This window comes from Equus asinus, chromosome 13 (genome assembly GCF_041296235.1).
Source record: "Equus asinus isolate D_3611 breed Donkey chromosome 13, EquAss-T2T_v2, whole genome shotgun sequence".
NCBI classification, from domain to species: Eukaryota; Metazoa; Chordata; class Mammalia; order Perissodactyla; family Equidae; genus Equus; species Equus asinus.
In genome coordinates, this window is record NC_091802.1 from 21,562,995 (window position 1) to 21,590,953 (window position 27,959).

General features: G+C 39.6%; 1 protein-coding gene across 1 annotated transcript; it reads right to left on the bottom strand.

Annotated features, from left to right (window-relative positions):
• Positions 1-1,192: 1,192 nt before the first annotated feature.
• Positions 1,193-26,689, bottom strand: UTP6 (UTP6 small subunit processome component). The gene is made up of 19 exons (XM_014862152.3): positions 26,461-26,689; positions 25,124-25,208; positions 22,139-22,180; positions 21,812-21,904; positions 21,053-21,100; positions 20,397-20,460; positions 18,530-18,648; positions 15,579-15,656; positions 14,443-14,524; positions 13,876-13,957; positions 12,805-12,989; positions 12,157-12,236; positions 11,710-11,787; positions 8,691-8,870; positions 7,761-7,841; positions 7,452-7,561; positions 6,776-6,842; positions 3,670-3,742; positions 1,193-2,735 (listed from the first exon to the last, which is right to left on the bottom strand). The coding sequence occupies exons 1-19, from the start codon at positions 26,550-26,552 to the stop codon at positions 2,578-2,580; spliced, it is 1,797 nt and encodes a 598-aa protein (XP_014717638.3). The 5' UTR covers positions 26,553-26,689; the 3' UTR covers positions 1,193-2,577.
• Between the last annotated feature and the right edge of the window lie 1,270 nt (positions 26,690-27,959).

Below are 27,959 nucleotides of genomic sequence, written 5' to 3' on the forward strand. Positions count from 1 at the left end.
AGTGAGCACTTGAAATGTGGCCAGTGTAAATGAAAAACTGAATTATTTAATTTCAATACATTTAAATTGCCACACGTAGCTAGAAGCTATGATATCTGACAGTGCAGCTTCAGGTGAACTAGCAAGATGTATCTCCTTAACTTGCAATGGTGAGATCCAGACACAGGGTTGTGATGACCCCAGGGTGACACACACTCACAGCCTTGCTTTAAGGAGTCAACCATCACTCTCTTTGCTCTCATCTCTTATGTGTAATATGCATCTCTTTCCTAAAATAAAAATGCCATGTAAGGATTTAGAATGTTAAACTTCCCAGGACTTAATGGAGAGAGGAAAGAGGAAATTTTTATTTTAAAACAAATAACAAGCAAACAACATTTAGAAGCCAAACATTTAAAATAAAAATGCCCTAAAACAGACTTTACTATTCAAAGGAATTTAATATATAATAAAGGCAGTATCACAAATCAACAGAGAGAAATTAATTACGAGCCACAAATGGTGCTGTGGAAAATTTAGTTAACCACTTGGGGAAAACCTGAGTTGTCAACCTCAGCAAGAGGAAACGTTTTCAGCAAGAGAAATCACACACTCACACACACACACACACACACACACACACACAATCTCTGGACATCAAAAAAAAAAAACACCACACACACAAAAAAGCTGGGGGTAAATATCCGCAATAAAGGAGAGACGAACTAAAAATTAATATTCTTAATATATAAAAAACTCTTATAAATTAGTAAGAAAAAAAGTTCAAGGGCAGACCCGGTGGCATAGGGGTTAAGTTCATGTGCTCTACTTAGGCGGCCCGGGGTTCACAGGTTCAGATCCTGGGCGCCGACACAGCACCACTCATCAAGCCACACTGTGGCAGCATCCCACATAAAATAGAGGAAGATTGGCACAGATGCTAGCTCAGAGCCAATCTTCCTCTCACACACACACACACACACACACACAAAGTTCAAAAAATAGTCCAAGAACATGAAAAGACAGAATTCACTAACATCAAAGAAATGCACACTAAAATAATAATATATCACTTTTCACCTATTAAAATGATAAAAATCAATATAATACCCACTGCAGGTAAAGGTGTCAACATTTTCATACATTGCTTGAAAATATTTTCATACATTGCAAATTGGCAATACATATTCTTTAAAATAGTTATATCCTTAAATCCAATAATTCTACTGTCAGATGTCAATCTCTTATAAAAATAACCAGAGGGCTGGCCCCGTGGCCGAGTGGTTAAGTTCACGCCCTCCTCTTCGGCAGCCCAGGGTTTCGCCAGTTCGGATCCTAGGCACGGACATGGCACCGCTCATCAGGCCACGCTGAGGCAGCATCCCACATGCCACAACTGGAAGGAGGCACAACTAAAATATACAAGTATGTACTGCGGGATTTGGGGGACAAAAAGCAGGAAAAAAAAACAAAAAAGAACCAGAGATGTGAACAAAGATTTATAAAAATCTTCATCAACAGCATTTATAGTAAGAAAATATCAGAAATGACAAGAGCCAACCACAAGGGATTAGAAAAATAAGTCCTGGCTCATCTGTACAATGGAATGTTATGAATTCATTCAATGTTTCTAAGGCTATTTAATGACATAGAAAAATAACATAGTATTAAGTGAAACATTAACACTTCACTGAATGCTTCTCCCAGTGACATCACAATGTTAAGTTAAAGGATATAAAATTCAAACAGTTGCCTCCCCTGCTCCCAGAATGCCTTCTCTGCCCCAAGCCATCTTCCATCCTTGCTTGGAAGCCCTTCTGTGCTGCTCTAATCTACTCCTTACCCCTGCCCTTCTTTTGCTGCCGGCCTTCCCACTGCAAACAGATCAGTCCCAGAGACAGAAGACATTTTTATAACGTCTTAATCTTCTTAAAAGATAACTTTTCCCCCCATACCCAGAATCCTTTTGCTGCTTCAACCAGCTCTCTCAGGATATCCAGCTGTTCCTCCAACCTCTACTTCCATCCCAAAAAGCTTCCCTTCCTTCCTGCTTGTGATGGGCACTGAATGAATGAATGAATGAGTAAATGATCTAACAGTATAAATCCAACTCTGAGAAAGGAAATCAAATTACTAAATTTAACTCCAGATGATGGGATTACAGGATGCTTTTATTTTCTTCTCCACGTTCTTCTATTCCCTCCATATTTTCTACAACAAATGTATACCATGTATATTTTTATAAGAAGGAGCAAATAAACACACTTAACTATACTTTCTCCTCCATTTTAACTGGCCATTAGGCCTAGATTAGAAATACTCATGCTTTACCAGAGGTAATAAAGGAAACTCAGTTGCATGATTTCCATGTATTTTGGAAAAGGTCCAGCCTCAACAAACAGCCTCTGGCCACTAAACGGCAGTTCTCTTTTCTTTTCTGGAACTAAAGATTAACGCATTAACAAAAGTAAAGCATGTCTCAAAATCAGACAGCCACCTGTCTGCCAGCTCTAAGCAAACTGCAGATGAACTCTTATTACAAATCTGCCTGGAGGGCTCACGATACTATCTGACAAGCCGGCTGTGCTCCTCCTCTTTTCACAAATGGCCGGCCTGATGCATGGCATGTTTAGCTACAAACACCTCTGCTGACTCTCCCTGCAACATTTTCATGGCTCGCCAGTAGATCTGTCCGCAGTTCTCAGGTTTACCAAGGGGGTGGTTCAATTCTTCTTTGATGTAATCCATCCAAAGATCTTTAAAGAGAAGCAAACATGCAATTAGATAACTGACAAAGCCTTACTAGGTAAACTTAATTATATAATATCGATCCCATGCAAGATTTCTAAGAACCTTAACTTCTTGCTATTAGTTCCCCAGAACCCTATGTGAAACAATACCTCTCTTAGCTTCTTTATACTAAGGTATGTCAAAACTTTTTTTTTTTTTTGAACAGAAAACTTCACTTTAATCAGGACAGTCTATGTATTTCATAAACTCAAAAAAACTAAATATTTCAGAGGGAGGATTTTGCTGAGTCTCTTTCAAGGTGCAACTGACCTCACTGAGTTCACTATAACCCTGTCACCACGCTTAACAAAACTTGCATGTGTTAGTGAAAGTGCTAGTGTCATTCATTTCACCAGGAGGAGATCTGTTGAAACCTTGTAAGAGCTAATGTATTTTTTAAATGTGAGTTTAACAACTATACATGTCACTTTTGAGTTCGTAAGTAAACAAATTTTACATGACATACCTATACCCAGAAGTACGTTCTACAAATTCTATCAATGAGGACAATGTGGCAACAGCCAATGACAACGAATGTCAATTAGCATCCCACTACCTCTTTACTATCAACTCCTCCTTTTTGTTCCGACCTACGTTAACCTTTCTCTTACAAATATCACACTGTTTTAAGAGAACCAAACCAAACAGATCTTTCTCTAATCCCGAGTTCTTAATAGAACACCCATGGACTCTTCAGCTTGTAAATTTGAAATTATGAACAAAATTGTCTGCAAGTATCTATGCACAAAGCGAGGGAGGAGGCAGGGGAAGGATTCAAGTTGTATTCTCAAAGAGGGCCAGGACTCCAAAAAAGTTAAGAAACGCTCTTCTAACCATCCTGATAGGTTTCAGATGACAGATGCAAACAGACTCGTGTGTCTATAACTGAAGTTTACTTACCAGAATCTACAGATCCAAACTCTCTCAAAGCCCTCTCATAATATTCTCTTAAGTTCGCCATCTTGCAGGATTCCTAATAAAAATAATCAGACAATCTTGCCTCAATGGCCCAATTTATCATGTCACAAATTCATTTCAACCACACTATGACATAGCTACCATCTACTAGGTATCTGAAGGGAAGAAGGGTCAGAATTTAAGATGAACACAGTCTGGCCGTCATCTCATCCAGGGAAAAGTCAAATGCACTGCTCACCAGAGTGAAGTAAACGTCAAGCAGTGATAAAAGCACTTTGCTATGGTAGCATGGAAAAAGCCTAATTAATTCTCAGTTGGAGGAACACAGGCAGCTTCACAGGAAAATAGATTTTAAAACCCTGAGGGAGGAGTAGGATTTAAATAAATAAACGGGGACGGTTCCACTCCCTATAGCTGGGAACTTCTTCCTCTTGAGTATCTGGGCTCTGGCACATAGTAAGCTATGTCCACCTCAGAACTTTTTATATCACGGCAAAGTATATATAAGTACTAGTTATTTGACCTTTAGCAAGTTTTTTTATTCACTAGATTCCTGGTTTATTATAAAACGACACAATTCGGCAACAGCCAGATGCAAGAGACGCAGGCAAGGGACGAGGAAGGGGCAGGGGCCTCCTCGCCCTCTGCAGGTGCGCCACCCTCCCCACATCCGCACGTGTTCACCAAACTGGAAGGGCCCCCTTCAACAAGTTTTTTAACCCTCTGACCTTAAAAGTTTCCTCACCCATGAAACAAGGATAATGATATATCTTATAGAAACTGTGAAGGTTAAATTAAAATGCTGATTCATTATGCACCTAGCAGAGTAGCCGATATTAACTTTACAATCAAATGTTAATTCTTGACCTCTCCTTCTGTTTAAATGTGTTCTCTTTTGTTTCATTTTCAAAGCAGATTATCTTCAGTTTAAAAATCTTTCTGTACAGTCAAATAACTATTTCCTCATTCAAATTTCTCTTCCCTGAGACTGTATTATTACATAGGAAGTCAATTTAACCTCACAGCTTACACACACATGAAAAACAGAAGCACACCTTCTTAGGGGCTCATGATGTGCATGCGCGGCACCGTGCAGTCCTTCCTACCCACTATGTCCTCCGGCCTTACAACCCTCACACCCCTGAAACAGGCATTATGACCTCCTTTACAGATGAGGACCACAAGCCTTAGAATTAAGTGACTTGCTCAAGGCACATGACTATTATGTTATTAATCCAAGCCCTGGCTATTAATTATTATGCTATACTATCTCTCATACTGTAGGATTAGAACAGATAATTGATCCATACAATGATCAAAACTATGAAAATGAGACTTCAATCTAATGATTTTTCAAAATTCAAATAAAAATAATAAACAGCAATCAAAATAGCAAAATAAAGGAGAAAAAGCAAAACAATGCTTGAAGGAGGTGTGAGGAAATAGGCATCCTGATCTATCTGCTGATTATCACCATAAATAAGTACAATTCTTTTCGAGGACTATCTGGCAATATATAAACAACCATAAAAAAACTCCTATCTCCAGTCCTAGAAATTTATCTCAAGAAAACAATTCAAAAGAAAAAAAATGCCACATAAACAAAACGCTTGCAGCAGTCCTTGTTTTCAGTATCAAAAATCTGGGGCTGGCCCCATGGCCGAATGGTTAAGTTCACATGCTCTGCTTCAGCAGCCCAGGGTTTTGTTGGTTCGGATCCTGGGCGCAGACATGGCACTGCTCATCAGTCCATGCTGAGGCGACATCCCACATGCCACAACTAGAAGGACCCAGAATTAAAATATGCAACCATATACTGGGGGGCTTTGGGGAGAAGGAGGAAAAATAAAAAAATAAAATCTTTAAAAATCTGGAAACAACCTACATGTAATGGAATAGTTAAGAAAACTATGGGTTTAAGAATAAAACCACAACCATTAAAAATGATAACCATGTGAAAACACAGGCATGCATTTACAAAATAATGTTAAGTAAAAGACAAAAAGAGAGAGGTCAGCCCCGTGGCACAGCGGTTAAGTTCAGCACACTCTGCTTCAGTGGCCCAGGTTTATGGGTTCAGATCCCAAGCACCAACCTACACCACTCATCAGCCGTGCTGTGGCAGCAACCCACATATAAAAAAGAGGAAGACTGGCAACAGATATCAGCTCAGGGCCAATCTTCCTCAGCAAAAAAAATACATATACATATATTAAAAAAGAAAGAAAAAAGAGAAAACTTCCATGTGAGACATATGTCAGAAATAAAACAGTACAAAACGGTGTATATATGTAAACAACAAATTAAAGAAAACAGTAAAAATAAATACGGTTAGTTGTGTTACTGTGATGAGATTACAGACACATTTGGATTTTTGTGCATTATTTTTTTAACTGAGACTTCCTGTATTTTTCCTCACTCACAAGTTCAGTTAAAAACACCAGAAACAGGGGCCAGCCCGGTGGTGCAGTGGGTAAGTTCACATACTCCACTTTGGCGGCCCAGGGTCCACCAGTTTGGATTCTGGGTGCAGACCCACAAACCACTTATCAAGCCATGATGTGGCAGGCGTCCCACATATAAAATAGAGGAAAATGGGGATGGATGTTAGCTCAGGGCCAATCTTCCTCAGCAAAAACAGGAAGATTGGAGGCAGATGTTAGCTCAGGGCCAATCTTCTTCAGCAAAAACAGGAAGATTGGAGGCAGATGTTAGCTCAGGGCTAATCTCCCTCAAAAAAAAAAGAAAGACACCAGAAACAGTTACTAAGTGCCTACTCTCTACCTCACAACCCAATACAAGAGACAAAGAGGATGCTGAGGAGGCAGACAAGCAGCAGCTCACCCAGCCTGGCAGGGTGCTTCCAAGAGCTAACATCTGAGCTTTCTGTTTTTCAGACATGGACTTTCTCTTCTTTGTTTGACTATCAATCATTCCTAAACTGTCTCTATGAAAAAAGAGTTGGATAAAGGGACCAGAAATTTATACTGCATTGTGATCAGAGCTTTTTAAACAACAAGATGTTGCCATAGATTAGTAACCACTAATACATTTTCCCAGACAAGAAATGCATAGACAGAACACTTACTTGCTCCTTTTCAAACTGGATTATTTTCCTGAAAAAATCAACTGAAAATGGACGGCTTTCCTGTAAACTAAAAGGAAGGGGGGGACTGTTATCTCCCACAATGACAGAAAGCCTCTTACTGCCCGTAAATATAAATATCTGTGCCAGTGCCCCCACAACACACGGTTTAACAAAGACCTGGCTGCAGTTCAATGCAGGCACTGACCTGCCCCCAGTCACTCAGTGCTTTCAACCTCCAACGACTGACTCTTCACAACCACCCAACTCTTTCCTAGTTTTCTTCCTGTTCTCTTCTTTCTTACTTTTAGAGTTCTAAGTTCTCTATTATATCTCAAGGTCTTTCTCAAGGAGAATATTAATTCCATTTCTAAGAATATATTCTAAGGAAATAATTTCCAATACAGACAAATAATATTTGTGCAGAAATGTTCATCAAAGCAGTATTACTGTGGCCAAATAAATTATGGCACACCCACAGAGCAGTATATCATACAGCTATTTTTCATAAATGATATTTATGAAGGATTGTTACTGATGAACTGCTTTTATTGTTCAAAAAAAGAAACAGAAACTTTGAAAAGGGCTCCAGGATTTATTCCTCAGATACTATCTGTGATACACGCCATCTCGGCATGCGGGGCTGAGCACAGGGTGGAGAGACCAGTAGCGTGAGTACCTTTTAAACACAGCTCTGGCCTTTTTGTAGCCAGCACTTCGATAAGCCCAATCCAGGTACTTATTCTTCAGAGTGACTGAGTCGGAACCTCCGACAGCTAAGATAGCTTTCTAGAATTTAAAAGAAAAAAGAAACAAGCTGCGTGAGGAAATTTCTAAATAGCAGAACAAATTTTCCCAGAACACCCCAGGCCACTCAATTAATAGTGCGCTAGGAGCACGTGCTTTAGACATCACCCTAAAGCTGGCCAGCTAGTGACCCTGCACACTCCTTCCCCACACCCCATGGACTCAGAATGTGGAGCCAGACCTTAAAGACTGCTTCAGTGTCTTCTTGGCTTTGGGCACCTTCACTCCACTCTGCCCAAGAAATCCACAATGGCAGACAAACCTGCTCACAATAAAAAGTGTTAGAAAATGATAGCTTACCACTGTGCTCTGAAAACTAGTCACTATAAAGACAGGTTCCTCCTAAGATAATCAATATTTGAAATATGGATTCATTCCCAGTCTGTCCGTTACTCAGTGCCCGGCAGTAATGGTATGCCAGGATACAGACAGCGTTCTCACCACATCACCCACAGCGATATTCTTCTGCTAATTCTGGTTCCCTTCTGTTGGGGAATACTGCCTATAGTTATTATCATTAATTATCTATTAGTTAATTAAGCAACTAACAGTCCATGGCTAGTAAGACCTATAGCTACCCAGGTCATTGTCTCTGCTGTCCAGGACCCACAACTCAAGTACTAACTCATCCAGGCTGAACCATCTGATCACTCACGTCCCAGAGGCACACACACAAATGAGCAAGAAAGTAGTTAAGATTGTGCTCTCACTTCACCTTCTGGAATACTTTTTTCCTAGTAATATGAAAGATTCACTGTAAAGGTTTAAAGTTTAGTCTTTTAAACATTAAGGTTTAGAAATATATGTGTGTTTAAACTCGGGCTTAAGTTCAGCTTTGGAAGGAAGTGAGAATAACATTCTATTAATATTTCTCCCTTGTAAGGTACCTAAGTCAAATAGAAAATTTTAAATAATGTAGTCAATTTTCAAATAAAGAATTAGAAATAGGCTATAAATGGAAGAAAATTCTTCTACTCTTAACCCTTGAACCATCACTACTTAATAAAAAATGCACTCCAGAGCCAGCTCTCATCAGACAAGTACGCTCCAAATGAGCTTTGGGTGCAGTCTTCCCAAATAGAATGAAATACAAAAGACCCGACTCACAGACCTGGGGTTTCAGGTGCACAAAGGCTTCTTCAAAAAGCGCGGCCACATCAGGGCTCTTGGAGTCAATCAGCACCTGCAGCTTCATCTGCCACATTGTCACAGAGTCTCGAAACAATTCGGTCCCGGCCACTACCACCTCCAGAGCCTCCTTAATGAAGTCATGGTGCAGCAACAACTCAATCTAGATAAGACAAAGGATCATTGGAAAAGTAACTACTGAAAGCTCAATTATCTTTGTGAACGGAGACAAGCAAAGACCTCATTTGAGGCAACAGATTCAACAGCCTTTCGCTAAACCTTTTACCATGGCTGCCAAACAGGCACAACATGAAGGATTTGGAATTCTTCCTCCATTCCCAGCTCCCATCCCCAAGGGCTATCAAAAAACAGGGAAGAGGTAAAAAGGAGAGGGCCTGAATAATTTAAACTGAAAGTAAAGTGCTTAACAAAATAGCTCACTATAATAAAACTCACACCCGCCAAATAGAAAATAAAAATCAGCAAAGATAAAACCAATATTTGCGGAGTGGTAAGGAAACAAGTTTATTCAAACAGAGTTGGGCACACTGTCAACCAGTACAATTTTTCTCAAATGCAATTTAACACCATGTAATAAGAGTTATGAAAGTGTTCATATCTTAAACTTGGGAATTTTACCCTAACAACTATGACCCCACAAATAGATGAACAGAAGAAATCTTATCTGTTCAAAATGCTTCTATCCACACTATTTTAACAGGAAAAATAAAGTTTAAAACTAATCCAGTTTTATAAAATTGTGAAAAAGCCAGCAAAAGGCAGTATATAATCCATCCATTCAGCAAGCGTTTTTACTGCATACCATACATGCTTATCAATAAAGAGGAAACCAGATACGTTCCCCACCGCCCATAGAGCCTCCAGTCTAGCAGCAGAGACAGTCGGACACGTGCCACAACAGTGAAAAAATCACATGCTACAGGACTACGAAGCAGGAGCACCCAAAAGGGTCTACGGCAGTGATGAGAAAGGGCTCCCAGAAAGGAAGCACCATTTACCATGAAAACTGAAGGAAAAGCAAGCATTAGTCAGGTGAAAGCAGAGATCCCCAGGAAAACAGAAGACTCTCCCAACCAGCACATGTAAGAGGCTGAAGATGAGAGACAGCTGGGAAATCCAAGGACATATACAAGGAAATGCACGTTCAGAATGGCTGGAGGGTGGGATGTAAACTAGAGCCCTGGCAGGAGAGCCTGGAAACACAGGCAGGGGCCAAATTAAGGTGAACGGGCAGCTTTATCCAAAGGACAATGGGAAGCTATAGAATAATCTGATAATCAACTCTAAAAGACCACTCTGTGAAGAATAATCTGGAGAAAGGATGGGTATAGAATCAGCTAAGCCTTTTAAGTTTAGAGGCAGTATGCTGAGGAACTCTCACTAAGGCAAGGTCGCCAACTGAGTGATGAAGTGGTAGGCTTAGAAGGGCAGCACCAGAAATGTGAGGAGCAGAGGATCTTTGAAAGAGCCGGAGTGGTGAATGGCAAAAGAAACAATAATGGAAAGAGAGCAGGACTGCCAAGGCAGTACCCAAAGCAAAGCCCATCTGAACTGATGTGGTGCGACTGTCTTGCCAGCATTCAACAGCTCAAACAGGAGAAGTTGAACTCATCCAGGCCTCAGATATTTCACAGACAGATGCCATAATGGGAGAGGGGTACCTCAGTCATGGTATAACACAGTAGGCTACTATATAGTTTACGTAGATATATGTTAAAAGTACAGAAAAAATTAATATAAAAATAGTAGAATACAGGGGCTGGCCCTGTGGCCAAGCAGTTAAGTTCGCAAGCTCTGCTTCAGCGGCTCAGGGGTTCGCCAGTTCGGATCCTGGGCGCAGACACGGCACCGCTCAAGTCATGCTGAGGCAGCATCCCACATGCCACAACTAGAAGGACCCACAACTAAAAATACACAACTACATACCCGGGGGCTTTGGGGAGAAAAAGGAAAAATAAAATCTTTAAAAAAAAAAAGAATACAATACAAAACAGCAAGACATTAACTGCAGCTAGTAAAACCTGCATAAAGATATGAATCAAAAGAGGCAAGAGTAGGGGCCACCTGCTGGCATGGCGGTTAAGTTCACATGCTCTGCTTCAGCAGCCTGGGGTTCACGGGTATGTATCATGGGCGTGGACCTACACATGGCTCATCAAGCCACACTGCGGCAGCATCCCATATAACACAGAAGAAGATTGGCACAGATGTTAGCTCAGGGGCAATCTTCCTCAAGCAGAAAATAAAACAAAATAAAAATACAGACATGCAAATTAAAAAAAAAAACAAGCTAAGAGTTAGATAAATAAAGGCACTCAATAAATATAAAAATTGCTGTCCTTTTCTCCCCTACAAAGGTATGTAAATACATTAACACATTCATCATCTCATGTAATGCTCTCAACAACTTTGTGAGGTGGCAAAATAAGGACCACTTTCACTATTTTAAAATCAAGCAGACAAACTCAGAAAGGTTAAGTGGTTTGCCCATCACCTAGCTATTAAGTGGCAAAACCCAGTCCAGACGTGTGTATTCCCACACACAGTATTCTGGTCTCTCTAAGAATCCTTACCCACCCCAGAGGGCAGGGACAGGTTAACATGTCTCTTACTATGTCAGCTTCTAAAACACAGGAACATAGCTAATTTGTCTTGATTATACAAATGGTTATTCTGGGCCAGGTCTATTCAGGATGTTCAGTAGAAGACAGATGGGTAGACAAACAAACCAAAATTGTGACTCTTTGTACTGAGTGTTTTCCACGATGTAAACTTCCACCCTTTCCTGGTACAGATTTCATTTCTGGCACACACCGAATACTGACAGCCAAACAGAAACACTCTTTACAACTACCACAGCAAACTTCCAAATGGGCTGTCATAAAACTATATACATATTAAAACACATGACACCAGCACAAACCAACCATAATTAAGTACACGTAGTTGGCAGAGAATGAATGTGTTCTCCATATCCTTACCCACTGCTTATACTGGAATTCCAGTAGAAGTTTGAGTTCATGCGCCTTCCTGAATGCAATCATGGTTCTTTCCAGCCTCTGAAATCAGAAAAATCTATCAATTCATTACAAAGATCCCAGCAGGAGCCTTTTGCTTCCGACAGGAACCAACGGCACTTTTGCTCATTTCTGAGACTTGAGAGAAGGGACTGAGGTGGTTACACTTATGATTAAAAGAGCTGGGCAGCTGCACCAAGCACAGCCCAGTCAGACAGCAACTCCCAACCTGGTGGCCAGTATAAGGGCAAAGCAGACTCGGACCTTCAGAACGACAGGTCCTCACAGGAGAAAGTGGGTAAGAACGAAGTTCTTGGAAGCTGTCCCAGACCCCAAAAGAGCTGTAAGTTCTTCCTTCAGACAACAGTCACTTTCTGGTCAGCTCTATAACCATGGAACATAAATCATTACCTTCTCTCTGAGGAACTGACTGTTGGTCTTCTTAGCAAACCTTTCCAAGCAAAAGTTGATGTAACACTTCCACATGGCCTCTAAAACGGTCAGAAAGATTACGCTATCAGATCACCAATTCTCTCAGTTTAACAATCATGACACATCTTTCCTTTGATGGGAAAACTCCTCTGAAGAAGACTTAAAAGTAGTCTGATGAAAAAAACAGTTATCCTGACTACAGCCAATCAAATATCTCAAATACTGGCGCGGGCGGGGAAGGGGACTGAGCAATGACATAAATATAAAAATTAAAAGCCTTATCAAGCATGTTATATATTTTCTTTACCTTTATTCTCCAATATTACAAAGTTAAAAAGTAAATCTATAACAAAAGATAATTAAGGAATAATTAAACAATCTTCTGAATTATCATTTCCTAAGTGTCATTTCTCCCAAATACGTGAACATAAATACCACTACCGTCAAGAAAGGTCATAAAAGCTCCATCTTTCACCACCAAAGAAAGAACAAACTGGAAAGCCAGGCACACTGTAAACTGTCACAAAGAGACTCCTGCAATCGATTCTGGCAGTGGGAATGGAGCTTCCGTTTCACATTCATGAACACTCTTACTTCTACACCACACCATGGCTTGGCGAAGATCACCTGTAGGGAGAGTCTTTACTGCCTCTTCATATACAGCACAGCACCTCTCCTCCTTCCGGCACACCTCCACTGCTTTGGCTTGTTTTGTCGTAGGCTGCTCTTCTCCTGGCTGCGACTCGATCTCTAATTCTCGCCGTGCCACATAATCCCAAGTGAGGGGGTCATCTGTGTGCAGAGCCTGAAGGCTGGAAAAAAATACAGTTTACTGGCATCAGCCTTATGACACGAGACTAACTCAGAACATCAACCAGAGAGACAGTTCCCTGCGCTCTAAAGATGGACCCAGGACATCCCTTCAACAACTGCATACCGTAAGAGCCACTTCCCAACAGGCTCGCCAGGTACCTTCCCTCATCTACAAATGCTGTCAATGGATCAGAAGCGTCACACACTTACTGGGCTTCAGAAGGGTTCAGACATCATTCACAAATGTTAACTGTCAAGTTAGCTCTCAAAGTCATATCAGCAGGTTATGTGTGACAAGACAAATACCCTGGAGACCTGGAGAACCTTGGTACATCCAGGATCTTGATTTTCTATAATAGAGGCTGAGAAAAAGCACACAACCTAACCCTCTACCAAAACCCTGAAGATACCCAAAGAGCAGATTGATCCAAGTTCCACTTCCTCTCCTGTGAAAGCAAGGGTGCTGGGTCTGAGTGAAGCACCCACAAGGCAGGCTACAAATAATTCTCAAACCGTACAATCAGACGTGAAAAAATAAAATTACCTGCAGCACTCAACTGTAAACATTCATGACTACTACTCACATTTTAGGGACAAAAGACATGCCAGGAAAGCAGAAAGACAGATTTTTACATAAGCCATATTATATATTTGTTACTGAATAAAGGCAAACTATTTCCCAAGGGAAACCAATAAGTGAGTCAAACAACTTCTCCAGAAAGATATTTTTGATATGATTTACTATGCTACAATGGTCCTAAAACTTAGCATCCTTCCAAGGATTTAGTGTGGTATCTTCTTTCCCCCTTTCTACATATCCACAACCTCAAATCCTTACCACAAGATCAGAAATAAACATATTCAGCTTTCCACTATTTTACTTACTCATCATAAATTTCTTTTTGAAGATCTTTGGCAAAGTCGAATAGCTGTGCAATTGAAAGCAGTGACACATGAAATTCTGCACCTAAAATTTAAAAAGCAAGGGAGGGGAGTAAGAATCTAAAGCATCACTTTACTCTTAAGAGTATCACTTTCTTGATGTACTGGAGTTAGCTCTTTTGTTTTTTTAAATTGGGAAATAGGTCACACAGAAAAAAAACCTCATAATCCCACCACACAAGCAAAGCTATTAATATTTTGGGGTATTCACAATTACTTCTAACTTTTATTCTAAACTTAAGGGCATAAAGGAATGTATTAAATCATCTATTTATTTTCAACTCCCCACATAATTAATACCCAATAAAAACTTATTGAAATGTTCAAGTATATCCTAAGGGGCAATATGCCTTTCCTGAAAGAAACAGGACATTATTCCTACAATCAGAGTTTTATACATATTCTAGCAGAGTTTCTTACAGAAATTTTCAAAATCAGCAAAAGGTCTTCCTCATTATAAACAGAATGTTTCGCCTTCCCACTTTAATTAAATTTTCAAAACATACCTACCTTTAATGATGCTAAGAGAATTTTTGTAGATGATCCGTGCCAACTCGCCCTTAAGGATTTCTTCAGGATAATCAAGAGCCCCCTAAAGAGTGTTATATCGAACATAAGAGGCAGTGCCAGTAAGTAGAAAAAGCACCAGGATGAAAATTAACAGTCCTAGACTACCCGTGCCATATGATCTCTAGCAAATCACGTCTCTCTCTGGGTCAGTTCCCTCACTTGTAAAATGTGCAGCTTGAACAAGACCATTGATCTTCCAACTGTGTTCTCTCAGGCGCCTGGAGTGGCAGCAAGACCACACGGCTTAAGGCCTCACTGTCCATTTAGACCAGAATAGGTCAGGTTTTACAAGTCTTCATTACCCTTCTGTGTAAGACTGTATTTGGATAAAGAAATTCAGAGGGCCAGCCCATGGCATAGTGGTTAAGACCATGGCACTCTGCTTCAGCAGCCTGGGTTCACAGGTTTGAATTCCGGGTGCAGACCACCACTCATCAGCCATGCTGCGGCAGTGACCCACATAGAAAACAGAGGACGACTGGCACAGATGTTAGCTCAGGGCTAATCTTCCTCAAGCAAAAACAGAGAGGAGTGGCAACAGATGTGAATCTTCAGATTGAATCTTCCTCACCAAAAAAAGAAAAATAAGTAAATAAAATTAAATAAATGCAAAAAGTTCAGAGTTGGAAACCACAATAACCAACAATAGTAAAGTTTCTTTTTCAGCTCCAACATTCTAAAACTTCTTTCTCTAAAATTATTGTCACATAAAAAAATTATACAAAAAGGAAAAGAAAGGCAGCTAGGAAGCACACATTTCACAACCTTTCTCAAGTTCCTTCAACCCATTAATATGTCATTTAATGAAATCATAAAGTATTAAAGAATAGCATTTGGCCATTCCATCAGTAATAATTTTGAGGACCACTTCAATTCATCCAAATGTCTATTTTTAAAGCACAAAATTCCTTTTTTATGACTAAGCCCATTTAATTAAATGAACTCTAGACTCATCTTAAACTTTCAAAATGACAGTAAATTGGAAAGAAATACACATTCCAAAGATTTTCTCTTACTCCTAAGCAGGCACAAAACACGCTAAATTGTTAACCAGTGACAACATATTAGGATCTTACCACATCCATTTTGGCTTTTTCAAATTCTTGCTTTTCCTTCCTCAATTTCTCAGCATGCATCAGCTCCATCCTAAAGTACTACAGACGGGAACCAATGAACCAAAAAATCTTCGGAGATAATTTTTTAAATTAGAAATACATAATATGCCATTTTTTACCCACAAATATCAGTTCTGAAAAAATCTGAGGAGAGCATCCTATTTTATTTTGTTATGAAACTAGCCACCATTAACAAACAGGGAGATCTTTGCAGTCGTGAAACAGTTCTGTATTTTGAGTGCAGTGGTGGTTACACAAATGTACACAAGTGAAAAAAATGACACAGAACCATATGCACACATTATACCAATGTCCAATTCCTGGTCTTAATATACTATAATTTTATAAAATCTAACTATCGAGGGTAACTGAGTAAATAGTACACAGGATCTCACTGTACTATCTTTGTTACTTCCTGTCAATCTACACTTATTTAAAAATAAAAATCTATGGCAAATACATAATGTCAAGCTATATGAAGAAAACTAATGCACGATTAACATGTACTGTAAAGTTGGACTTGTCCAGAATTTTTAATACTTTCAAGTCCATGTTACAAGACATATTAAAATGACAAGTTAAAAAAAAGTTTATACCCTTTAAACCAGTAATTCCACTTCAAGGAACCTATCATAAGGAAATAATCCTAAATACACACCTAAAAGTTTCATACACAAAGCTGTAAGAGCAAATACTGGAAACAACCTAAGTGCCCAACAATAGGGGAACTGAAATAGATTATAAAAGAATCAGCCTGCTGATGCAGCCAGAAAATCATTACAATAATTTAGTAAGGGTGCACTACAATTCTAACATTATTCTACCTTGTTTTTAAAGCTGGCTACAAAATTTTACATGTAACACAATCAACCACTATGTGAGAAACGTGCACAGAAAAAAAAGAAATGCACCATATTGTTAATAGCATTTGTCCTCAACTGGTCAAACTTTTTTCCTCTTCCGGGCTTTTGCTTTTCTGATTTTGTCCTCCAAGATTTCCTATCAATACATATTACTTTTATACAGCCATGTGCCACACAACAACCTCAGTCAATGACAGACCACATAAGACTAATAATAAGATTAGTGCCATATAGCCTAGGTGTGTAGTAGGCTATACCATCTAGGTTTGTGTTAAGTATACTCTACGATGTTTGCACAACGCCGAAATGGCCTAACGACACATTTCTCAGAACGTATCCCCATTGTTAAGTGGCACATGACTGCAGTGTAAAATAAAAAATAAACTTCAGGGTTTTTTAAAAAATGCAACTATTAAAACAGATAATGTACATGAGAGGTTCTCAAAATGTGACTTGGGGATATATGGGGGTTCCTGACATCCTTTCATGGGGTCTGCAAGGTCAAAATTATTTTCATAGTAATACTAACATGTTATTTGCCTCTTTTGCTCTTACTCTGTCAAGAGCTTACAGTCTTTCAATGCCATATGATGGTGCTATCACTCAGACTGAATGCAAAAGCAGGTATGAGAATCCAGCTATCTTCCATTAAGTCAAATATTCAAGAGATTAGCAAAATGTAAAATAATGCCATTCTTCTCTTTAAATTTGTTTTACAAGAGTTACTTGCATTTAAAAATAGGTAATCTATATTCAGGTAATATGTTTAGTATTTTTATATGAATATTTTTAGATTTCTTGGTTTTAATTTTCAATACAACAAAAACTGATGGAAGTAACCCATATAAACAAAAGATCTTTGGGGTCCTCAGTAATTTAAGATTGTAAAGGTCCTAAGATCAAAAAGTTTGCATACCACCGATATAGATCAATACATATGGAACTATATGCACGATGTATTAGGTAAAATACAGAACACAAGAATATCTAGTAGAATCCCACTTTTCAGAAATAAAATCTGTTTTAAATATCTGTAATATGCATAAAGGTATGGATGGTATGCATAAAGGTATGATTTCTTTTTCTGTTATTTTTTTATAAAACTATTTTCTCTGAACTATTTATAACAAACAAATTCTAATTACTTTTGATAAGGATAAGCAATAAATCTATTTCCATTTTGGAAAATATAAGTATAGGCATTTACGAAAGCCTCCAAAAACATAAATAATAATACCAAACAATAACCCTCCAAGAGCAGGAACGACTGATTCTTACAAGAGCTTCTCAATAAAAATAATAAAGGCAGCAAAGGAATGTCTAACAGAATATGAAAAGCGAAAGGATGCTAGACTACAATACAAAGCATCATTAAATTACTAGAAGATCAAAACACAGCTGGGACACCCATAAAATCTATTAGCACAAAGACCCATTATCGTTTTCCCCTCATCACACAAGGCTTAATTTTCACTTGAAGACTACACAGCAGTTTCTCCCTTATGCTGACAAACACCGGAGAAAAGAGTACAGTTTCCAATAATGCGCGATATCGCACTTTTGTTGCTTTTTTAATCAAAAGTCTGGCCATCATTGTTCTAGTGCACCCCACCAAGAGGGGTCCTCAGTAATTTAAAGAGACGAAGAGAACAAAAAGAAATTGGAAAAGAGAGGGAGAGAAGCCAAAAGAAGAGAGAGAGAGAGAAAGAAAAGAAAAGGAGAGTGAGAAAGATGCAAGAAAAAACATAAGGACAAAGGTATAAAGATGGCTGACCCATGGCTCCCACAACTAAAAAAGGTAGGGTCCAGTTTTCTATCCCTCCCAACCATAAAGGGTAGGTAGGAGTTCCAACCTCTCACTAACAACCTGGAAGAGGCGCACGGTCAACACCTACCACTGGCCAAGAGATACCCTCCCAGCTCCCCTTCCCCAGCAGCTCCCCTGCTTCTGCCTAACCTCCGTAAACTGGAGTCTTTCTTAAAGAATACATGTCTCCAAGGGACCACACTGAGGCATCACTCTCTCATCTTATGTGCACACACACTCACTTCCTGATAGAGTTTTGGGCACTCCGGATGAAAGCGCAGGGCTCGAAGAAATAGCTGTCTTGCACTTTCAGAGGACAAGCGATCTTCCATTTCCCACTTTGCGGCCATGATCCACAAAGCTATGAATGAAAAACACCAGACCTCACTTCAACAAATTAATCAAGTCAGGCAAAAAAAGACCAAGGCTCCAATTTTAATACTCAAAGAACTTTTTAAAAAAATCTTACCAAAAGAGAAAGGGGATGGAGAGAGGGAATTTCTAACAGCTATTGTAAAGTATTGTTGTTTTATCTAAAATTAGAGTATCCTGAAGCAAATAGGTAAATGTTAACATCTGTGGGGACTCATGTGCCTGTCACTCTATTTCATTAGATCTAAGGTCAACATCATTGGAAGTCTCATACAAATTTATAAGTCTTAAAATGATAGAAAAAATTGTGCATCTGAGAATCAATGAAATAAAATTATTTTGCTTTTTCTCTATATTTAAAATATTTCAGGGGCTGACCCGGTTGCATAGTAGTTAAGTTCACAAGCTCCGTTTCGGCAGCCCAGGTTTGCAGGTTCAGGTCCCAGGCGCAGACCTACACACCACTTATCAAGCCATGCCATGGTGGCATCCCACATACAAAACAGAGGAAGATCGGCACAGATGTTAGCTCCAGGACAATCTTCCTCAAGCAAAAAGTGGAAGACTGGCAATAAATGTTAGCTCAGGACCAATCTTCCTCATCGAAACAAACAAATAAATAAATGAGTAAATAAATAAATAAAATATTTCATAACTTTTTTAAACGGCTCACAATTTTAAAAACAAATTTATCATCATACCTTTTGGGAACAAAGGCTTTAAAAAAAACCAACTTTGTCCTTCTAGATGAGAAATAATCCTTGAGTTAACATTCTAGCTATCTCCCTAGAAACGTAATAAAGACCGGCTATGTCACCAGTCAAGAGTGCTTTGGTAACAGTGACCCACGGGTGGCAACCACACCTGGACTAGGAAGGCTGGGAGCGGTAGGGAGCCACTGCTTTGGGCTGTCTGGAGCATGTGATGCCTGAAATTGAGCACAGCCCTTTCTAGGATCCCTGGAAGCTACACCCTTCCGTGGGCCTTCTAAGCCAGAGTGGCACCTCTACCCACTCATGTGGTCTCGTCCCCTCACACCTGAATGGTCCCCTTGGGGACTAGACTCTAGCCACTGAATTGCTAAGAGTACTCCACTGAAGAAACACACCGAACGCTGTTCTGCTGTACCCTTCTGAATAAACTGGCACCAAATGTAGCCTATTTGGGTCTTGTGTAGTGTAAAATGTCTGTCTGGTTGAGCCTAATACTTGAGACTAGGCGCTGGAGCACCTCCCTTATAAAATAATGTACCACTTACACAGTAGCCACAAGAGAAATCCTTCCCTTACAAAACAGAAGTACCTACTCTATGTCAGTCTCCTGTAAAATCTGTATTAATGTTTTCCCCTTTGAAGTTTTTGAAATCCCTTAAATACGACTGCCTCTGAACAGAATGTCCCTCAAAAAACCAAAGAGTTTCTTTTACCGTTAACTAAAAAGAAACATAGACCTTCTTGCCCACAGACACAATACCTGACACCCTGACCAGTACACACAGGCACAATACCTGACACCCTGACCAGTACACACAGACACAATACCTGACACCCTGACCAGTACACACAGGCAGGGATGAACTAAGAGGCAGGCGACCTGGGAACCAAACCTGCTGAGGCCAAGGGCCTGTGCTCAAGTTCTCAAAATAATTTCTTTTAGGGTTATCAAGCAAAATAAATTCCAAATCAGCCTGAGTCTACCGAAAAGGTAGAAAAAGAACTGACAAGGATTTCAACGTACCTGGCTTGTTCGAATGAATAGCCAACATGGCAGAGAATACCTTGCTAAGTTGAGCTTTGGCAGCCTGTAAAAGAGAAAGCAAAAAATTCTACTCACTACACGGCAAAATCACTGTTTTTAATCTCTGAGTGATCTCACTGTACTCTCACCTTATAAAACCTAACGGGGCAAGATCTGCTACTGCTGGGACACATAAGCAAACACAGACAGACCCAGAGTTTTCTTCTACCTAAACCACTATATGTAAACACTCTAAATATCTAAAAGAAAAATTTCAACTTTACTGAACAAATACACATAAAGATCTTTTTCTTTCTTTCTTTTTTATTTTTGCTGAGGAAGATTAGCCCTGAGCTAACATTCGTACCGATCTTCCTCTATTTCATATGTGAGCATGCTGAACTTAACCATTAGGCCATGGGGCCAGCCCACACACAAAGATCTTTTTTTTTTTTTAACCAACTTGGACGCCATGTGTATAGTCATTCAGACATGCAATACTGTTACACTGAAGTTCAGTCTTCTTGCATTTTTCCCTTTTGCTAACTCTACATTTTTGGAGAAAACATGGAGTTCAGTCATTAAGTATGGGACTTCAAAGGCAGACTAACCAAAAGATGGAGAGAGGGAGCAAGACACAGCTGCCCAATACTCACCCACTTCTTACAAAAGACTACATAGGATAGCCAAAGTTGAACATCATCCTGCAAGAAAAGCAACGTAGTAAGCTGCCTGAATTCGAACTCTATATATAACACATCTTTGCAATACTTAATTTTGTTAGAAAGAGAGGCAGATTTTCGAAACTCCAATGTGTTACCACACCCCTCAGCATATTAGGCTCTCCCTCACGGAGACGTTAGGTCTCTCAGCCATGATAATTCAATCCAGCCCCCTACTCCCACCTGCCACACTCCAAGACAAAATCTGTTGTCTATCCAATACGCTCAGTGCAGTGCTTATTAAATGGTCTCCATCAGGGGTAGCCACCCAAAATGTGTCATTCCGAGGAATCCAAGGTACTTCCCATACAACATGTCCCAGTCCCAGAGCCAAACTTGAAGAAAATCAAGTTACTGAGGCGCTGCCTCTACTCTAACCATTATCTTCCACCTTCAAGTCTTTGGTATGCTATACTTCAAGACAGATCCAAACAAAACCCAGACAATCTGCTGACCCTTAATTATGTATCAAATCCACTGTTTTCATCACCATCCTTACAGAATAACCACAAAGTAATGAGACCAGTTTTCTCAACGGTTTGATAAGTGGTTTCAAGTAATGACACCAACATTAGAATAAGTATTGAGACACACAAGATAAGAGGAGACAACAATACATGTGAATATCAGAGTCACAACATGATAATACACATCTTCCCATCCCTTACAGTTAAGGCCGCTCTGATCACTTACTTTCCACTTTGCTGAAGCACGTCGGAAGACACCCTGGACCCGGTGTACAATAGAATTCTCAATCTCATCCTTCTTAAATGAATACCCAATGCGCTAAAAAGGGACACACGAAAACTAAGCCTCAGTTTAATCACATTAATCCAAAGCAGCATTCCTACCCGATCACCCAACAGTACTGACAGAGAACGCAAATAATCACAAATATCCATTATGAGCACATCGCCACACATTTATCAATGCCAACTACTTCCCAAACCCAAGTTCCAGCTATAGAACCACTCCACTTCATTCTATATTTTTCCAACTTCCAGAAAATGATCTACTTACAGCTCTTCTTCTCTGGATCAGCTCCAAAAGATTAATTTCATACTACGTAAGAAAAACACACCAAAAAAAGAGAAAACGAGAAAAATTATAACTTTTTAAATACAGGAAATGCATTTAGTTGTAATCATAAACAAAAATCAAGAATATAAAACAGGAGATAATTCACTATCAAGAAGCATAATTTACAGTTAATGTCTAGCATTCACTAAAAATTCACCTCACATCTGCAAAACTCACAAATACATACATTAGCAAGCATATAAACATATTAGATAGAAAGGAAGCATGTTACTAAAACCGTAAGACCATAAGATTTACAATATCTAACTTTCTAGTCTACAAGCGTGTTCGAACTTTTAGTAAATTAACCACTCAAAAATTTTAGCTGATGCACAAGCAAATAAATTAGAGTAGAACAAGCTGAAACAGGGTGCCTAACTCGCTCTCCCTACCCTCCCCTCTAAAGGACCACTCAGAACCTCTAAAACTATCTAAAAATCACTACCATACAATTCCTCTCTAAGCCCCAGCTTGAAGACTCTTAGAGACAGAAAACTCAGGACCTCACAAAATTGCATGCTTCATTTTAAACTCTGATGAACTATTTCAAGCACACAGAACACCCATGCAGCTACCACACAGCTACATTAAAGCCTACACTTGACTCTACTTGCTTCAAATCTTTTTTAACAATAAAACATTTCAAATAAAGGTGAAGCCCTCTAACTTCCCCAGAAGAAATGACCATCTTGACGCTGTCGCTTATCACTCCCAAGCATGACTCCAGATTTTATTATAATGCCGTCTTGAATGCCTTTAAACTGTATACAAATGGTATCATACTGTACCCATCGCTCCACATTTTTACTTAACATTATGTCTTTAGATATATCCCTGTTGACACATGCAATTCAAGCCCATTCATTTTAACTACTGTATAGTATTTCATTGTATGAATAAACAATTTACCTATCCTTTCTCCTGCTGATGCATATTTATTTCCAATTTTTCCATTACAAAAAGCTGTAATTAATCTTCTTGTACGTATCTTCTTGTAGACATATTCAGGAACGTTTCCAGAGTGTGTACCCCCTTCCACCACTAATATATAAGCTCCTCAAGGCAATGATTTTTGTCTGCTTAATTTATTATTGTACCCCACTAGATCGAAATCAGTGCCATGTACACAGCAGGTATCCAATATTTACTCTATAACCGAATGAATGAAATTGCTGGGTCACAGAGTACACAAATTTTCAACTTTATACCAAATTGTTCTTCAAAGTGGTTGTACCAATCATACACTGATGTCAGTCTTTAAAATGTTGGCTAATATGATGAATGCAAAGTAGTAGTGCACCCTGGTTTTAATCTATATTTACCTGATTACTAATGAGACTAACATCTTTCCCTAAGTTTATCAATGAATGACGTTTCCCCTTTGTGATTTGCACGTTCATATTTTTCCAGATGTTTTCATTTTCTTTCCAGTTTTTTGTCATTTTCTTTCTGGTTTGTAGTTCTTTATGTATCCTAGATTCCAATTATATGTGTTGCAAATATTTTCTCCCATTTTGTGACTTGTCTTTTTACATTATTTATGGTGTTTTTGCACAGAAATTTTTAATCTACTCAAGTCCATCTTCCCTTCATGGTTTCTGCTTTCACAGTCTCATTTATTTTTAGAAATCTTTCCCCAGCTGAAGTCATTCCTTCATATTTTTTGTAGAAGATTTAAGTTTTCCCCCCACATTTAGCTTTTCTATTCAGCAGGAATTTATTTTTGCGTCCTATGCAAGGCAGGGCTCTAATTTTATTTTTTCAATGTAGATAACCAGAACCTCACTGATTTAAAATGCCATTTATGTCTCATAGCCAAGTTTATAAGGGGGGAGGGATATGCAACAGTTTGTGTGTTTGTATGTGTGTGTTTAACCTACTTACTTATTTCAGTTATGCTCTCCAAAACTAATCAACCTAATCTACACATAGCTCCTCAAATAGCTGAAGAACGAAATTATTTGCCACTTCTTAAGTCTCCTTAAGGTTAAACTTCTCTATTTCCTTCAATGATTCCTCCTGGAACAAGGTTTCCATCCTGGCTGCCTTCCAACCAATCTTTCCAAGTCTTTCTTAAAATGTAGCCTTGAGCATAACACAATGCTCCAGACGTGGTCTGATAAGTACAAAACACTTTTCCTCAAACCAATATCTCTGAGTGCCTACTGTCTGCAATGTCCTCTGCTCAGCTAACTTACTCAACACTCTACTTTTGTTAATGTAGTTAATTAGATTATATTTCTTGACATAATACGCTCTTGGCTCATTTTGAGTCAGCAATCTACTATGAGCCTTAGGACCTCTTCCAAATATAAGATTCTTAGCCAGGTCTTATATATCATTTGTTCAGTTGTGTGGGTTTTTTTGTTTTGTTTCAATCTAAGCCCAGAACCTTTAGTCTTAAATATTTCATCCTGTTATTGGGTTCTTTCTGAATCCTGATTCCGTCATCCAACATGTTACCCGTTCTCCCCCATCTGAAAGTTGGTCTAGCACATATATTTTACCTTCACTCAAATCTTCCATTCATTTACAGGATTGAAGAATCTTGCAGCATACCTCTAAGTTGAACACACTTATAGACAAGTTAAGTATTAACTTTCCAAATATTTACTATCATCAAACTGACTCTCCTTTATTTTTCCCCACAAGAGAGTCTTTCAAATCTCTTGCTGAAATCCTGATACACTGTGTCTCTGGCAGTCTCTGATCTATTAACCCGTATAGAAGAAAAAAACAGTTTCACCTGCCAAGGACTAAAGCCTTAATGGAGCAATGCTATTCCCAAACCACCTCTATTCCTGTTAAAAAATTACCTGTCTAATCACTGATTCTAGAATTTTGTAGAAAATTGACATCAAGCTGATCATTCAATAATTGATTTAAAATTTCTAAGATTAAAAAGTAGTGAAATTATTGACTTACTTGAACATAATTGATAAAGTCTTCCTTGAAAAGAGCTCTTCGTTGTATCCTGTACTCTAGATCCGAAGCCTTCTTAATGATAGCCCTGAGGAGAAAGTTATTCAAAACTAACACTTGAAAAGAGCAAAAGTTAAATAACTTTGGGGTTTTTTGAAGTTTCTTTACTTTTAATATATTTAAAACATAATTACCAAAACATTTAATTCCCAAATAATTATCCTTGGTAAGCAAGTATTCTCTTACATGATTACTCCCAAGATCTTACGGGCACCAGGATATATCTTAAAACTTTCCTGAAAATCACCTTCATCAATCACCAGGACCGCTGACATTCCCATCAGCAAAGTAAAAAATGTGAACTACTTTACATTATTTATACGCACTATTAGTAAAGACTTCCTTTCCTCCACACTCAGGTCACTTAGGTTTTAATAATAACCAAATTTCTTTCCAGGCAGATTAAAAAAAAAAACCTAGATTGTCTCTGCCTAGAAAGGTTTATCATCACTATAAAGGACTTACGGGAGGAGAGTCTCAACTGAGCTAAGGAGTGAACACACAACATGTGTGTATTAGGAGAATTTAATGTAAGATGTGCAAGACTAATAATTGTCTCTAGTTAATGGCAACAATAACATTTCCTGGGTGCTTATTAAGAGTTCACACTGCTGTGTTGCGTTCTATTAACAATTGTTTACTTTAAAGCTCCTATAGTCACATTACTACATTCACAGTCACTGTAAAATGAAGAAATAGCCACAGAAAGCCGTTAAACACTATTATTTTAACAAATTAGTGAACGCCAACTATATGCCAGATGTTGATGGCGAAACCCTGGGGTATAATACGAAATTGAATTAAATGGTCCCCATCTTTAGATCTTGTTAGAAACACTTATCTACTCCTCCTGGGCTCCCACGGCACTCTGCTCGCATCTCTAGAGCAGCACAATCTACTACAATCGACTTAGCAGTACACTACACTGTAATCAAAATGTTCACTTGTCCGTCTCCCCCACCACACACACACACACACACACACACACACACACACACACACACGGCAGTCAGCTCCTGATGGGCAGGGATCCTGGTTTTATCCCCTTCTAGCCCCAAGACCCGGCTCCATGAAGAGTTGTTGTTTGATGGGTAAATGCACGGATCACCTTGCAATGAATGAGAAATTAGTTCTGGGCATCACCCAAATCTGGCAATGGGCTCCCGCCGTGTTAGGGAAAGTAAACACAACTCAAGTGCCCACAGCCCTGCCCCCGCCACACACACGCCCCCACCTCCCCTCAGCCCGCCGCAGCTCGTCCCCTTCCTCAGCGCTCTCACTTAATCTCCGCACGACTGAACAGCCCAATGCGCTCCAGCTGTTCCAACTCGGGGAGTCGATCTTCTATGCGCTCCTGAATGATCTCCGCCATGAGGTCCGAACTCTAGAACGCCGAGAGAGCCAAGCCCCGGCCCACACGCGCAAGAAGCGCACCCCTTCTGGTCCGGAGATCCTACCCCGCGGCTCGCACGTGCTGACGTAACGCGCGCACGGGATCCCGCCTTTTCCGCTTCCGCCGCCCCCGCCGGTGGAGAGCGCCCTGGGGCTCCCGCGGCCGCTGGCGCCTCCGTGTGGCTGGCTGTGGGGTTGCCGCGAGGACCCCTCCCTCGCAGGAGGACTCGCTGGGACCGGCGTGGAGGGGCGGGGGTAAATGAGCGCGAGGCTAGACAGGAGCGGGGATCGGAAAAAGCGCCTCCGGGTCCAGAGGGGTTACCTGGAAGGGGTGTGAAATGCCTTTTCTGCAGGATACTGTCTGCTTTTGTTCTGCTCCCATCGCAAGTCCTCGCTTTCCAACACCAAGAACCAGGAAAAAAAAAAAGCAAAGGGGAAGGATAGAGGATATTGTATAATTACAGTAAACATTTCAAAAAGTCTGTAATGAAAGTCCTAAGGGGCGCTGTAACTGACCAGGCTATCCAAAACACTATGTCTTTGCTTTCGGCTGGATTGAGTGAGCCAGTGTGATAACACTGGGTTTTCACGTGCCAATTAGAATGTCTAATTGGCTGATTAATTTTAAAATGGGGAAACATTTTTATTATGTAAAAATAATTATCCTGGCTTTGTAGACAAGATCTTTCAAAACACATGGCCCTGGGTGGGTAAAGGAACCATATTTTTTTAAAAAAAGAAACTATGTTGTTTTTAGAAAAAGGGATTTGGGTATTGAAAAGTTTAAGAGTTACAGAAATAAATCAGTAAGATAGAGACTCTCCTTAAACCATTGCCCAAGCAACTTAGCATTTCTAAGAGAACCATCAGACAACCCAGCTTGGAAGCAACATTGTTGGCGTAATTACTAAATCTAAAATAATAACTACACGCTCAGTTCTTTTAAGTTCTGGAAGATGATAAAAACCAAAGCAGGAGTTCTTGCTAGACCTGTTTATTTCAACATCTGCATTAGCGCCCTGATCCTCTGTGTGATTTACGAAAGGGGAATAGGCTTAGCAATTAACCACGTTCCACCTCTGTGCCTTTCTTTTCCTTTCACATTTTATCCCACTGGTCTCAGACTTGAGAAAGGTTGGCTTTGTTACTTTTTGATTCCCTCAGCTGTAAGACATGAGGGAAGTGGAAGAAAATCATGGATGTAAAACAAAGATGAAATTTCTTCATAATAGTAAAACCTCTGCGGCCTGTGTTAGCAGTAAGAGTGGGGATGCCATTAACTAGTAAGCTCCATATGGGCAGGGGATTTTTGTTTTGTTTTGTTCCCTGGATACCTGGGAGCCTAGAACAGCGCCTAGAATATAATAAGCACTCAATAACTGCATGA